The sequence below is a fragment of the Lepisosteus oculatus genome, chromosome 2 (genome assembly GCF_040954835.1).
Source record: "Lepisosteus oculatus isolate fLepOcu1 chromosome 2, fLepOcu1.hap2, whole genome shotgun sequence".
In the NCBI taxonomy this organism is placed as follows: Eukaryota; Metazoa; Chordata; class Actinopteri; order Semionotiformes; family Lepisosteidae; genus Lepisosteus; species Lepisosteus oculatus.
In genome coordinates this window covers 37,268,001-37,281,245 of record NC_090697.1, presented here as the reverse complement: position 1 = coordinate 37,281,245, position 13,245 = coordinate 37,268,001, and the positions used below count along the sequence as shown (strand labels likewise).

General features: G+C 35.7%; 1 protein-coding gene across 1 annotated transcript; it reads right to left on the bottom strand.

Moving 5' to 3' along the window:
• Positions 1 to 38: 38 nt before the first annotated feature.
• Positions 39 to 3,235, bottom strand: hint3 (histidine triad nucleotide binding protein 3). Its single transcript, XM_006626019.3, has 5 exons — positions 3,041 to 3,235; positions 2,612 to 2,729; positions 2,047 to 2,116; positions 1,236 to 1,362; positions 39 to 940 (listed from the first exon to the last, which is right to left on the bottom strand). Exons 1-5 carry the CDS (start codon positions 3,218 to 3,220, stop codon positions 893 to 895), a joined length of 543 nt encoding a protein of 180 aa, XP_006626082.1. The 5' UTR covers positions 3,221 to 3,235; the 3' UTR covers positions 39 to 892.
• Positions 3,236 to 13,245: the final 10,010 nt, after the last annotated feature.

Genomic DNA, 13,245 nt, shown 5'->3' with positions numbered 1-13,245 from the left:
TGTTAGAAGATTCCATCACCCAAATAAATAAATAAAAAAACAGAAAATCAGTTTTTATTGTTTTCATTCTGCATCTTAGAGAACAAATCATGAAATGCTTAACAAAACATTAAGTGACCAATAGTAATTAAAAATTAATTTCAAACCTATTGATAGTGCTATAGAACATATCTGGTAAAATCAAATTATATCTTGTGTTAGTTTGATTGTGAATAAATAAATTTGTAGTGTAAGTCACATTACCTTCCGTTACTAAAACTGAATAAAATAGATGGTTTCAGACCTGTGGAGGGACATAGTGTATCAACCAATCATTTGTATGATTGCTAGTCTTTTGAAAAGCACAAATTCTAAAATATAAATATAAATTCACAAATAAGCTATGAGATGTAGTGAGAACTAGCTGTTGTGTGCGCACAATTTACTAGTAAAACAATTTGTATTTACTGTACTAGCAAAACAATTTGTTAGCGAACACATTCTACTATGAATGTCACACTGTATGAGTGAACCTTTGAAAAATTACTATTTTCAAATTTCTAGTAAACAAAACTTCAAACTGTTGAACACATACATAGAAACACCACATTAAAAATAAAAAAATAAAATATATTAAAATACTCAACAGATCAACTGTTTAACAGCAAGCTTATACAAAGAGAAAGCTTTGTAATGCAGTACCAAGAAACAGATTTAATTTTTTTTCTAGTTCTGAAACATTGTCATATTGAGTACGTCCAGTTAAGGACACATTAGTTTTGAATAGTTCGAGATACTAGTCACAGTTTATTAATGTGCATGTCATTTTCAAGAAGTCTATAAGCAATACAGATGCTTTTCTAAAGTCCAGCCCTAAACTGCAGTTCCATGAGCAAATAAAGAAAATTGAGCTTCATGTGTTTTCATTGAAGGAATTCAGCCGTTGTAAGAGCTGCTCAGCCTGTTGAGAAAAAAAAAGATTATAAAGTGAATTCTGGTAGAATTACCACCATTGTCCACATTAGTTTTTCACTGCACATAACATGTAAACATTTAGCTACAATAGGGCAAAACTATGCACATCATATTCCTCTTCAACAAAAAAAGAGTCATAAAGATATCTTTCTTACATAGCAATAATAAGGATTTCAGGAGCTAAAGTAGTGAAAGTGCAACTGTAATAATATATCTGAAGTTGTAGGAACCAAAGTTGGTTTGGTTGAACTATTTCATAGGAAGCTTCTGTAACAGCTTACCGTAATGAACCAGTAGGAGTCAGGCCTGTAAAATATCCTGGATGTGAAGCCCATCAGACTGGCAGGTGCCAGCACATGAAGGTGCAAGTGAGTAACAGAGCAGAAAGGGGGCCAGTGGAAACCCAACCTGTAAAACCAAACATCAACCTCTTGCGTTTGTCTACAAAAACAAGTGAGCAGCGGAGTGTTGACTTAAACTAAGACTTGCCCTGCCCAAAAGGACAGGAAGATGTCAGACTACCCACCCTACTGATCCATCTACAAATAACACCATAGGGTAAAATTAATATGATTATGAGTACGTGAACAATTAATGACAGCACTCAAAAAACTATGTGATTCTTTCCTGTATGGAGTTATCAGATTATGTGGAAAGAGTGTAACATGGGCAGAGCAAGGTGTGTGTATATGTACTGTAACAAGGTACTCAAAAACCCAAACACGCTCAAGACTGGTTATTTTTTTTCTTAACTGATTTTATAACCGAGTAATGAAACACAGGATATCTCCGCCCCAGGAAGACAAAAGTACAGCTCTAGTGAGATGAATAAGCTACTACTGTATAAATCTAGAAGATTAAAAAAAAGTGAGAACTATACATTAAGGTAGGGAACTAAAGGACATTTTGTAAACAGGCTAATAAATATGAAATATGAAGTGGCAGATTATCTGTAATTTGGCACCCAACATTCCTATTGCAGATCATTTGTTTCATGTGGTTAAAGTCTGCACTTGTCACTTGTTTTTGTTTGCTATGTATCACATATCCATGCAGTTTACTTGCACGAAACTTGTAAATCAAGAGCATTACCTGATATCATTCAGGTCAGTAATGCCATTCTTCTGCAGCATTGCTTTTCCAACTTCCACCATCTTCTCCACTGTTCAGGAACAGAGAAAGTACATACATACATTGACAGAATATCACAATTTGTAGACAGGTTCTTTATTCTGGTAAATGGTATTTATAATAATTTATAAAGACTAAAAAATAATTCTGTTCTATTCATATTTACTAACAACATAAAATGTGAGATGTTTGGAAAACATATTGTGACTTTTCTTGCGAGTATACATTTTCTGTATTCTTTTTGCAACATTTGTGGTCTGGCAAATAGGAATTAAACACAAAGCTATGCATTCCCAGACAGGCATTTCCCAAAGTTTGATAATAAACCTAATACCAAAATTGAAATAATTTTTAGAAATAATAATTATGTCCTTCAAATAATCAGGAATATACTTGAAAATTTGTTTGACAGAGCCACCTAATAGTATCCACCTGAAATATTTTTCTTTTAAAAGGTATATACAGTAATAGATGCTGTAAATTTTTCAATGCATCAAACTTATCTGAAAACAATCTATATCTTTACCTAATGGTGCATGATCCTTTTTGAGACTCTTACAGTTCCCAATGTGTTTCATGGGCACAACAAGGTAGTGATGCGGTGCCCCTGGTTTTATGTCTTTAAAACAAGCCAACTCTTCGTCCTAAATCAAAGATAATAAATGAGAAAAATGTGAAATTAGACGTGATTCATAAGGCGATGTACTAAATGGTTATACGGCACTTGCTGATACACAGTATAGGTGCGGTCTTCAAAGTCAGTATTGTTTACGATCATAAACATAGTGATTTAGATTAAGAACATGTTTAATTGAAAAAAATCACATATACTAATACTATTAGAATTTAAGACACGTATATCACTATTTAGATTGCCCCAATTTGCTATTTCTGAATTACTGTGTTCTGAAAGGAAAAAATAAACGAAACTTTGAAACATATATTCGTTACTTACGAAATATATTACTTCAGTGTCAACTTCTTTATTGACAATTTTACAGAATATACATTTTTTCTCGTATCCATCTGTCTGATTTAAGCTGCCACTTTGCTCGATTGCTGTACCTTCACTCGCAGCCATTTTCAAACACTGTACCTGTAACCCATAGGCCACAAAGAAGATTGCAGCCGTCATCGAGCCCAAGGAAAAGCATACGATAACAGATGTTAATGGGAATGTGATCATTAGAGAATTAGTGATACTGTACCTAAGGTACAGAAGCTTATGACTTCGAAGATGAGGTATTGCAAATGACTGTTGGGCGATGTTATTTCCCCTACTGTATGTTAGTGTATTAAATCTAAAATGAAATGCCCAGTTTATACAGATCTAGCCTTTAAAATATGTACACGCAAACTGTACATATTTTCAATTAAATGTTTTATATGAACTTACTATAAATCCGAATTCATGTATATTTCTCTTAAATATTTATGTAGATAAAATGATTTTGTTGAGATTTGATAGAGATGCATATGACATTTTATGGTGTGTGATCAGAGAACCAAGCCATAAAGTTACGTATTTTGAAGGCATGTCCCTACTTAAGAGCTGCGAGTGCTTTAGCTGCGTGGTTCGAAGCCTATTTGTTACCGTATTCAATGTATTGTTAAACCAATCCATGCCATACGATATTTATTACATCAGAATATTCGTCATAATATTTTACAGCTTATAATACGAATCTAACTAATTCATAAAATAAAGTTTTGGACGCAGTGGCTATTTTGTGTACATTATTTAAAGCATAAATACTTATGCTTATGAAAGTATGTTATTATGATATTGTTTATTTATTACTTAAATAAATAAACTTATTAATAAAAGCACGTCGTTTCCAAGTCATTAATCTTTTAATTTACAGTTGTGTGTGTCATGTGGTCCCTTCTGATCTCAATAAGTACAAAATATAAGTTTTCACTCAACTACTGTATACAGCCAGTACTTAAGGCTTAACATACAATGTAGAGTACATATGCTACATAGGTTAATCCTCGTAATATAGAATCCAACCCAATCATGATTTTTTTAACAAAAACCTCAGGGAGTGGTAATGTAACTTTTTTCTAGTCTTTTCTAACAATCAGTTTATAAAAATCTGAAGGGTGCTTTAATAGTTTCTTATAATGCCTGTAAGAAATGTTTTTTGATAATTCCTTTTTATTTACATTTTAAAGGGGTCTTTAAGCTAAATTGTTCTCTTCCAGCTCTACCAAAAGCCAAATATTAACAAGCCCTCTCGTGTGTGTGTGTGTGTTGTATTGTTACTTATTTAATAATTAATAATAATTGCTTACACTTATATAGCACTTTTCTGGACACTCCACTCAAAGCACTTTACAGGTAATGGGGACTCCACCTGGATGATGCAATGGCAGCCATGGTGCGCCAGAACACTCACCCCACATCAGCCATCAGTGACGAGAAGAGCAGAGTAATGGAGCCAATTCATAGATGGAGATTATTAGGAAGCCATGATTGGAAAGGGTAATGGGAAATATGGCCAGGACGCCAGGGTTACACCCTTAGTCTTGATTTTTAATGACCACAGAGAATCAGGACCTCGGTTTTACATCTCATCTGAAGGACAGTATAGTGTTTAAAGTAGTATTAACTGTATAGTGTCCCCATCACTATACTGTGGCATTAGGACCCACATGGACTGCAGGGTGAGCACCCCCCACTGGTCCCACTAACACCTCTTTCAGCAGCAACATTAGTTTTTCCCAGGAGGTCTCTCATCCAGGTACTGATCAGGCTCATACCTGCTTAGCTTCAGTGTGTTGCCAGTTGTGAGTTGCAGAGTGATATGGCTGCTGGCCAGCAATATTTAAGCCAATACAGAAAAACAAAAGGATTTAACAACAGTATCTTCTTAATTTGTGACTGCTTTAGCAAAAGAAAAAAGCTCAATCAATAGTGTATGCAACTCCCTCTCTGATAGATTTAGTTTTTAATTTTCTCATTCATATCCATGAGAAGGGGTTCTGGTTAGCATTGATGCCTTGCAGCTCTGGGGTCCTGGATTAAATTCCAGACTTGGGGTACCATCTATAAGATCATATTATCTTATTTATTAGCCATAAACAGTTGTTTTCTTGCACTAGGAATTTGTCTTTTCACATACCCCGGCTTGCTCTCCATGTTGGTAAGGACCTTACTCAGGGGCCCAACAGAGTAGGAATCCTCTGCCAGCCATAGGATTTGAACCAGCAACCTTCCAGCTACAGGCACAGCTCCTTAGCCACAGTGCCACTGCTCTGCCTCTGTTTCTGTTAGTTTCCTCTGAATGCTCTGGTTTCCTCCCACAGTCCAAAAACACTCATAAGTTAACTGGCTTCTGTAAAAATTGGCATGTGTGTGGGCATGTTTGTTTGTGTGTGTGCCCTATAATTGACTGGCATCCTGTCCAGGGTGTAATCCTGCCTTGCACCCATTGCTTGCCATGTTAGGCTTTGGCTTCCCCTGCGATTTTGTATTGCATAAAACAATTTAGAAAATGGATGGAAAGATCTCTGTAAAATTTCACAAATGTTTATATGAAAAGCACTTGCTGACCTAATAGATTAATGGCTCTAGGGTTTAGAGCTTGTGGGTGGTATCATATGACCAAGAGCTCAAAGAAAATTGAGCTCTTACATTGGCTCTCTTGGGGATGAATAGATTACTTTAAATTGAATTGAAGAAGATGTTACCAATACTTAGCCCAGGAACTGTTATAAATATTTTGCCTTATAACACACATTTGTCACATGTCTTCCACATTTTCCGTATTTTTTTCCTAAAAAAATGCTTCACTATATAAAACCTCTAGAGGGGGATTAGATATTTCCTAGGTTTTGAAAAAATGATTTAAAAAAAGGAGGGAGCACACATCCCTTAAAATAAAACCATTTTAAAAACTGGGTACACCCTTCTTACTGTATTACTTTTGGTGAATTTGTTATAAGAGATTATAGAACATATAATGTCAAATTCAACATACAACTGTATATTTGTAACAATTACTGTAAGAGAGCAGTAATAGAGAAAAACATTTTTACAACATGAAAAATACTTAGTGCTTTCAAATTAATGGAAATAAAAAATGCAGCTTCAAGACAAAGGGATGATTTTAACCTCAATTTATATTTTGCTGAGGACAGGGATGACTACAAAGTTTTAACTTTTATACCTTTTACAGAAGATGAGAAATCAGGCCTTACATTTCAGCAAAATGACCTGTTTTGGGGTTCCTGTCTCATCCTCTCTAAAGATTAGAGAGTCACACAGCCTCTCATAAAAACTTTGATTTGCATTGGTGTTTCAAAACATACACATTTGAAATATATACACCAGTTTCTGACCTACATAGAATTGTGACACTTTACTTTCAAAGCAAAACATTTGTGAAGCACGGTAATTCTGAAACTAATTTAAAAATCTGAGGATAATCTGAGGATAGTAGTCCAGCACTTGTAGACACCAAATTGCATTTATTTATGAGTAAAGCTCACCCAATATACAGTTAATCTGTAAATTGTATTATGTACATGAGTATAAGTAAGGTGAGCAATTTAGTTTTGTGACCTCCTGAAACAAATCTATTTTTGTTTTTGTTTTGGTCATTTTACTCTTCTGTTCAGTGTTGTTCCATGTCTTTCAGGAGTGGGGTAATACATTTCTTATATAATTATTTATATAATTGTTATTTTATTAGTCAATTTTATAGCCCTACGCTATTTAGTCTGATTTTTTTTAAAAATGAGATAATTTACTTTCTGAAGTATTACAGTGTTTTAAAAGTAATAGTAATCTCAAGCACAGTGATAGTTTTTGTTTGCAGTGTTTAAGTTTATGGAGGATTTGATGCTGCCTTGTCCATTGTCTTTGGCTGGTGAAATGTACAATTGAATACTACTGGCTTTTTTGTATTATTTTTATTCATATGGTGTTGCAATAATCCTTTTTCCACGGCCTTGGATTATTTGAATTATGCTTTCATAGTTACCTTGCCCTTTCATCTTGTAGGTCGATGGAAGCACTGTCTGCATGTATTCCATTTCTAACAGAGCTGCTAAATATTTAGCAATATTATGGAACCAGTTCTGCATCAGTTTGTGTTTGCAAAATGGCCTGGAAAGCTGTTTTTTAATATACATATTGTTTTAATAGTATTATTGGTCCTTTAAGATGTTATCAGCTTCACACAATATCAGCCTCAAATATGGAGGATTATGAGGAATGTTTATCAGGGTATTTTTACTTGAATTTAAGGCAGGAATATTCCTCTTGGAAATACAGTTTGAGGTGGTGTATTCTTTTACACCACTAGGGGGCGCAGTAGTTACTTATTCTGAGTTTCTTATTTAACTTTCATAATATGAAAGGAGGTGGAGGAGGGGTATTTTCATATTTTAATTTTTCATACTTACTGTTATGGAAAAATCTGGTTGTCACATAAAATATTATGCCTCCTTTTTCAAACCATACCAGTTATTTTAATGTGCCATCAGGTATGGTAGAATGGGGATCTCCATATAATTGCCCCCATTTCACACCAGCTCTTTAGTCCTTTCTCACTAAATACGTGCCAAAAAGACAATTGCCTGCCCCTGCTGAAATATGGTAAACATTTTGATGATCAAAAAGCACTGCTCTTCCACAAAACCCATCCATTTTCTAACTGCCTTTTCCAAATTTGTACAATTGAGGTCTTCACTCTCTTTGGTCATTAAAAATCTCAGGGCATTTCTTGAAAAGAGTAGGGGTGTTACCTCAGTCTCCTGGCCAGATTTCCCCCTGGCCTTTACTAATCATCACCTTCTAATTATACCCATCTATGAATTGGTTTCACCACTCTGTTCTCCTCCCCACTGAAAGCTATCGTGTGATTGTGTTCTGGCGCACTATTGCTGCCGTCGCATCATCCAGGTGGGGCTGCAGATTGGTGGTGGTGGAGGGGAGTCCCCATTACCTGTATAGCACATTGAGTGGAGCGTCCAGAAAAGGGCTATACTGCATAAATGTAAGGAATTTACAGATTAACAGATTCCCTAATACAGTGCCTTGCGAAAGTATTCGGCCCCCTTGAACTTTTCAACCTTTTGCCACATTTCAGGCTTCAAACATAAAGATATACATTTTTTATTTTATGTGAAGAATCACCAACAAGTGGGACACAGTTGTGAAGTGGAACGAAATCTATTGGATTTTTGAAACTTTTTTAACTAATAAAAAAATGAAAAGTGGGGCGTGCAAAATTATTCGGCCCCTTTACTTTCAGTGCAGCAAACTCACTCCAGAAGTTCAGCGAGGATCTCTGAATGATCCAATGTTGTCCTAAATGACTGATGGTGATAAATAGAATCCACCTGTGTGTAATCAAGTCTCTGTATAAATGCACCTGCTCTGTGATAGTCTCAAGGTTCTGTTGAAAGTGCAGAGAGCATCATGAAGACCAAGGAACACACCAGGCAGGTCTGTAATACTGTTGTGGAGAAGTTTAAAGCCGGATTTGGATACAAAAAGATTTCCCAAGCTTCAAACATCCCAAGGAGCACTGTGCAAGCGATCATCTTGAAATGGAAGGAGTATCAGACCACTGCAAATCTACCAAGACCTGGCCGTCCCTCTAAACTTTCAGCTCAGACAAGGAGAAGACTGATCAGAGATGCAGCCAAGAGGCCCATGATCACTCTGGATGAACTGCAGAGAACTACAGCTGAGGTGGGAGAGTCTGTCCATAGGACAACAATCAGTCTTACACTGCACAAATCTGGCCTTTATGGAAGAGTGGCAAGAAGAAAGCCATTTCTCAAAGATATCCATAAAAAGTCTCGTCTAAAGTTTGCCACAAGCCACCTGGAAGACACCCCAAACATGTGGAAGAAGGTGCTCTGGTCAGATGAAACCAAAATCGAACTTTTTGGCCACAATGCAAAACGATATGTTTGGCGTAAAAGCAACACAGCTCATCACCCTCAACACACCATCCCCACTGTCAAACGTGGTGGTGGCAGCATCATGGTTTGGGCCTGCTTTTCTTCAGCAGGGACAGGGAAGATGGTTAAAATTGAGGGGAAGATGGATGCAGCCAAATACAGGACCATTCTGGATGAAAACCTGTTGGAGTCTGCAAAAGACCTGAAACTGGGACGGAGATTTATCTTCCAACAAGACAATGATCCCAAACATACAGCAAAATCTACAAAGGAATGGTTCACAAATAAACGTATCCAGGTGTTTGAATGGCCAAGTCAAAATCCAGACCTGAATCCAATCGAGAATCTGTGGAAAGAGCTGAAAACTGCTGTTCACAAACGCTCTCCATCCAACCTCACTGAGCTCGAGCTGTTTTGCAAGGAAGAATGGGCAAGAATTTCAGTCTCTCGATGTGCAAAACTGATAGAGACATACCCCAAGCGACTTGCAGCTGTAATCGCAGCAAAAGGTGGCTCTACAAAGTATTAACGCAAGGGGGCCGAATAATTATGCACGCCCCACTTTTCATTTTTTTATTAGTTAAAAAAGTTTCAAAAATCCAATAGATTTCGTTCCACTTCACAATTGTGTCCCACTTGTTGGTGATTCTTCACATAAAATAAAAAATGTATATCTTTATGTTTGAAGCCTGAAATGTGGCAAAAGGTTGAAAAGTTCAAGGGGGCCGAATACTTTCGCAAGGCACTGTATATTGTAAGAAGGTAGTTCTAGTCATTATCCTGGGTTCAGAATGGTTTATTTGCAGAATAACAGAGCATGTGCATTCAAGCTGTAAAAGTTGAGAAATAAAGTGAGAACATGAACAGCACTAGACATCAATACTGAAGTCCTGGACCAGCGCTTTGAACTATGTAGTCACCCAGAGGCATGACAAAATGATGTTGACACAGAGAGCAAACTGAAGGGTTGGAGCCAGCAGGGGAATAGGGGTTCCACCAGTTCATGTTCAAGGACCCCTATTTCACAAGAACAGTTACACACAAGAGGAGGCCATTTGGCCCAACTGGCCAATTTGGTAGTAAGTGATTATGAGATACCTACTATACTTATGTATAATTATGTTTGGGTTCCGACAACCAAAACATTAAGTTTATTAATTATCCTTCAGTCTATAAAGTGGCTCTTAAATAATAAATTAACAATTAAAATTTTGGTTTCAATTTTTTAGCAGAGGACACAACTCATTTTTAGTCTTAGATACATTCAAGAATATGCTAACTCTATCATGTTTATGGGTTTGAGCTCCTCTCACAAAGAATTATTGACAACTCCTCCATGCTGAATATTAGAGCTCTACCTGGTAAATAAGGTTACTTTTGTGATCTGCTTTCTTCAGTTCATACTTTAAATTACTGAAGATTGTTAAGATCGATCAAGATTTTATTCTTCCTCTGCGATTATGTTGCAGAGCTTGTAATGTCCTATTATCTTACTTTGGATTGGATTATCTTACTAGAAAGTACCTTTCCAACCAGGTTTGAGCTTGTTGATATAAGGTTTTGGATAAAACACTGGTAAGTATTGGAATTGACCTGTCCCTCATTTTGATGGTTCCCAGGGGATGACAACTTTAACATGAACTTTACCTTTCTATGCTAAACATATTGACGGTGGGAGTATCCAAAGTTCTCATCTAAGGTTCTCATACTATAACATCACATGTTCCCATGTGATTTGAAAATGACTGATTTGCTATCTTGCATATACTGTACATCCTGCATATTTTACTTTAATATTATTGTGGAACTGCAGACATCAGATTTCACAAGATGGAGAATGCAGGTATTCATGGAGATGGTGTATTCTAAAGATGCCAGAGTTAACTGCAGATTCTGGTCATTGCCCAGGGGTCTGTGTTTATCCTCCGAAAGTGAGGATAGCAGCCATCCCAGCCAGTCAACAGTGCTCCAGCCTCGCTAATAATGACAAAAGGCATTGATTAAATAATTATTGTTAATAGTAAATTGAAAACAAAGTGACTTCAAGAAGCTTCTACAAATGTCCTTAACAAGCTGGAGATGACCAACAATAATGGAGAGTTTATTTTTTTATTTTAGATTTTATATTTTGGCATATTTACAAAATGTAGCTGTAAAAGAATCCTTGTAACCTGAAATTTCTGTAATTAGGTTTCAGATATGCTACTGATATAGATGATACTTTTATTCATTGTATACCTGCATTTTCTCTGCTAAAAAACTTTTAATAACAATTTATTCCGTTGATAAATAAATCAGAAGGCATACGTACAGTAACTATGATTGATTATGCTGAAAAAAGCATTAATTACCCAGCACAACCGTTAAAATAAATGAGCTATTGGGATAATTGGCCTCTTGATTTTAGACTTTCTAGAGCTGTTTTTTAAAATTATTTTGTTACTGTTATTATTGCGCTTCTGACAGAATACTCAAAAAACATTGCATTTTTGAAAGTTGTATTGCACACAGCCATAGAAAACAACTTTGTTTTTCGTTTCCATACTGGCTGATCATGAGCTTTGACAAGCAGCTGCCAAATAACACAAGTTGAGACTAATATTTTACTGGAAATTAGATCCAATCGTTCCGTATGAAAAACATAATGCAATGCTGTAAAACACGATTTTTGACTTCACTCATATACTGTACTGTTCATGTAAACTTATCACATGCACAAGACAAAACCAGAGTTAACCCAGTTGTTTTTTTCAAGAGTTGTATATGGTTTCAGGATTTGCTAAGATTGATGTGGCTGTTGGGTTGCTTCCAGTCTGATGAAAAATTGAAAGGCTTTATTCAGAAGAAAATTAAGTACTTTATTAAAACATGAATGAAACCATTTCAATACTTAATTTTAACTAATAGTTCAGTGCTTCCCTATTTCCAATAAGCAATTAAATAAGAAAGGAACTGCATATTCTAGTAGAACATACCAGTCTTGTACAAAATAAATCCTTTAATTTACCATGCGTTGTTTGGTAGTTTATTCTTGCTTTAAAATTACTGTCAATTATAACAGACATTTTTAAGAGAGATATGGAAAAAGTTCATGTGTGCTCTCTTTTATAGCCTTTTTTTCTCATCTTAAAGGGGAAAAGTATGTACATTAGAAAAGAAATAATGTGTAAGAGTACTTGATATTCATATTTATCTATACTTTGTTACAATTTCAAGTATTTTAACAGATTTCAGCATAAATAAAAATAAAAAAATGTTACAGTATTATACAGATTCAAAAGGTAAATATATATCAATTAGAGCATTTAGCATTGGAATGACAGGAGGGGTATATTCAGGACCAAAATGAAACCATGAATTCACTAAGATTTTGTCTTAAAACTTGGAACACAAGCAATAGGCCGCACGCCCTATTTGGCCTTCAGCACAATGTCATAAGCCCGAGGGACGTTCATGTTTTGAAGGTGAAATCTTGTACCTTTACTGGAAAGTGGCAGTATTTTTCCTGGTAGCCTCTCCCTGTTCATACCATCTCATCTTGTTTTGTGCCAATATGAATAAAACTGAAACTGCATGTTCTTTGTACAGGAAGAAAACCTAGAACAGTCATTATTTCAAACAATACTGCAATTAATAAATTTCATGTGTAAAATGAAAGAAAAATCAATTAAACCCCTTTTTGCTTTATGCTACGTACAGTACCAATTACCAGTTGGAGATATTTAGTATGCAGCAATACATTTTTTGGAAATTAAATACACCTCTGTAAGGTACCTCACTCAGGTAGAGAATCTCAAGCAAAGATTCAACCATGAAAATCAATGAGGTTTTGAAACTATTCTACAAAGGCACAGTTCAAGAGCATAAAAATATTTCAAAGTTCAACAGTATTTGAGCATGGTGAAGTTGATCATTAAGAAGTGGAAGGCAACACCTACAGTAGACTGCTTATAGATCAAGCTATCCCTCCAAAAGTGATAAGCCACGCAAGGAGGAAACGGAAACGTTAAGAGTCTAGTGGCTGAGATAGGGGAAAATGTCTGTGAGTCAATAATACTGCATCTTGGCCACTCCACAAAGTGGCTTGTAAAGAACGAAAAACAATAATCTCAAATACAACATGTTTTGTATAAAACACCTAAATCCTACTACAAACATGCTAAAAAGTGGTTTGGGTCAGAAAAGACTACAAATTTTAGGTGTAAATCAAGGAGTTACATCAGTATCCTAAATCTC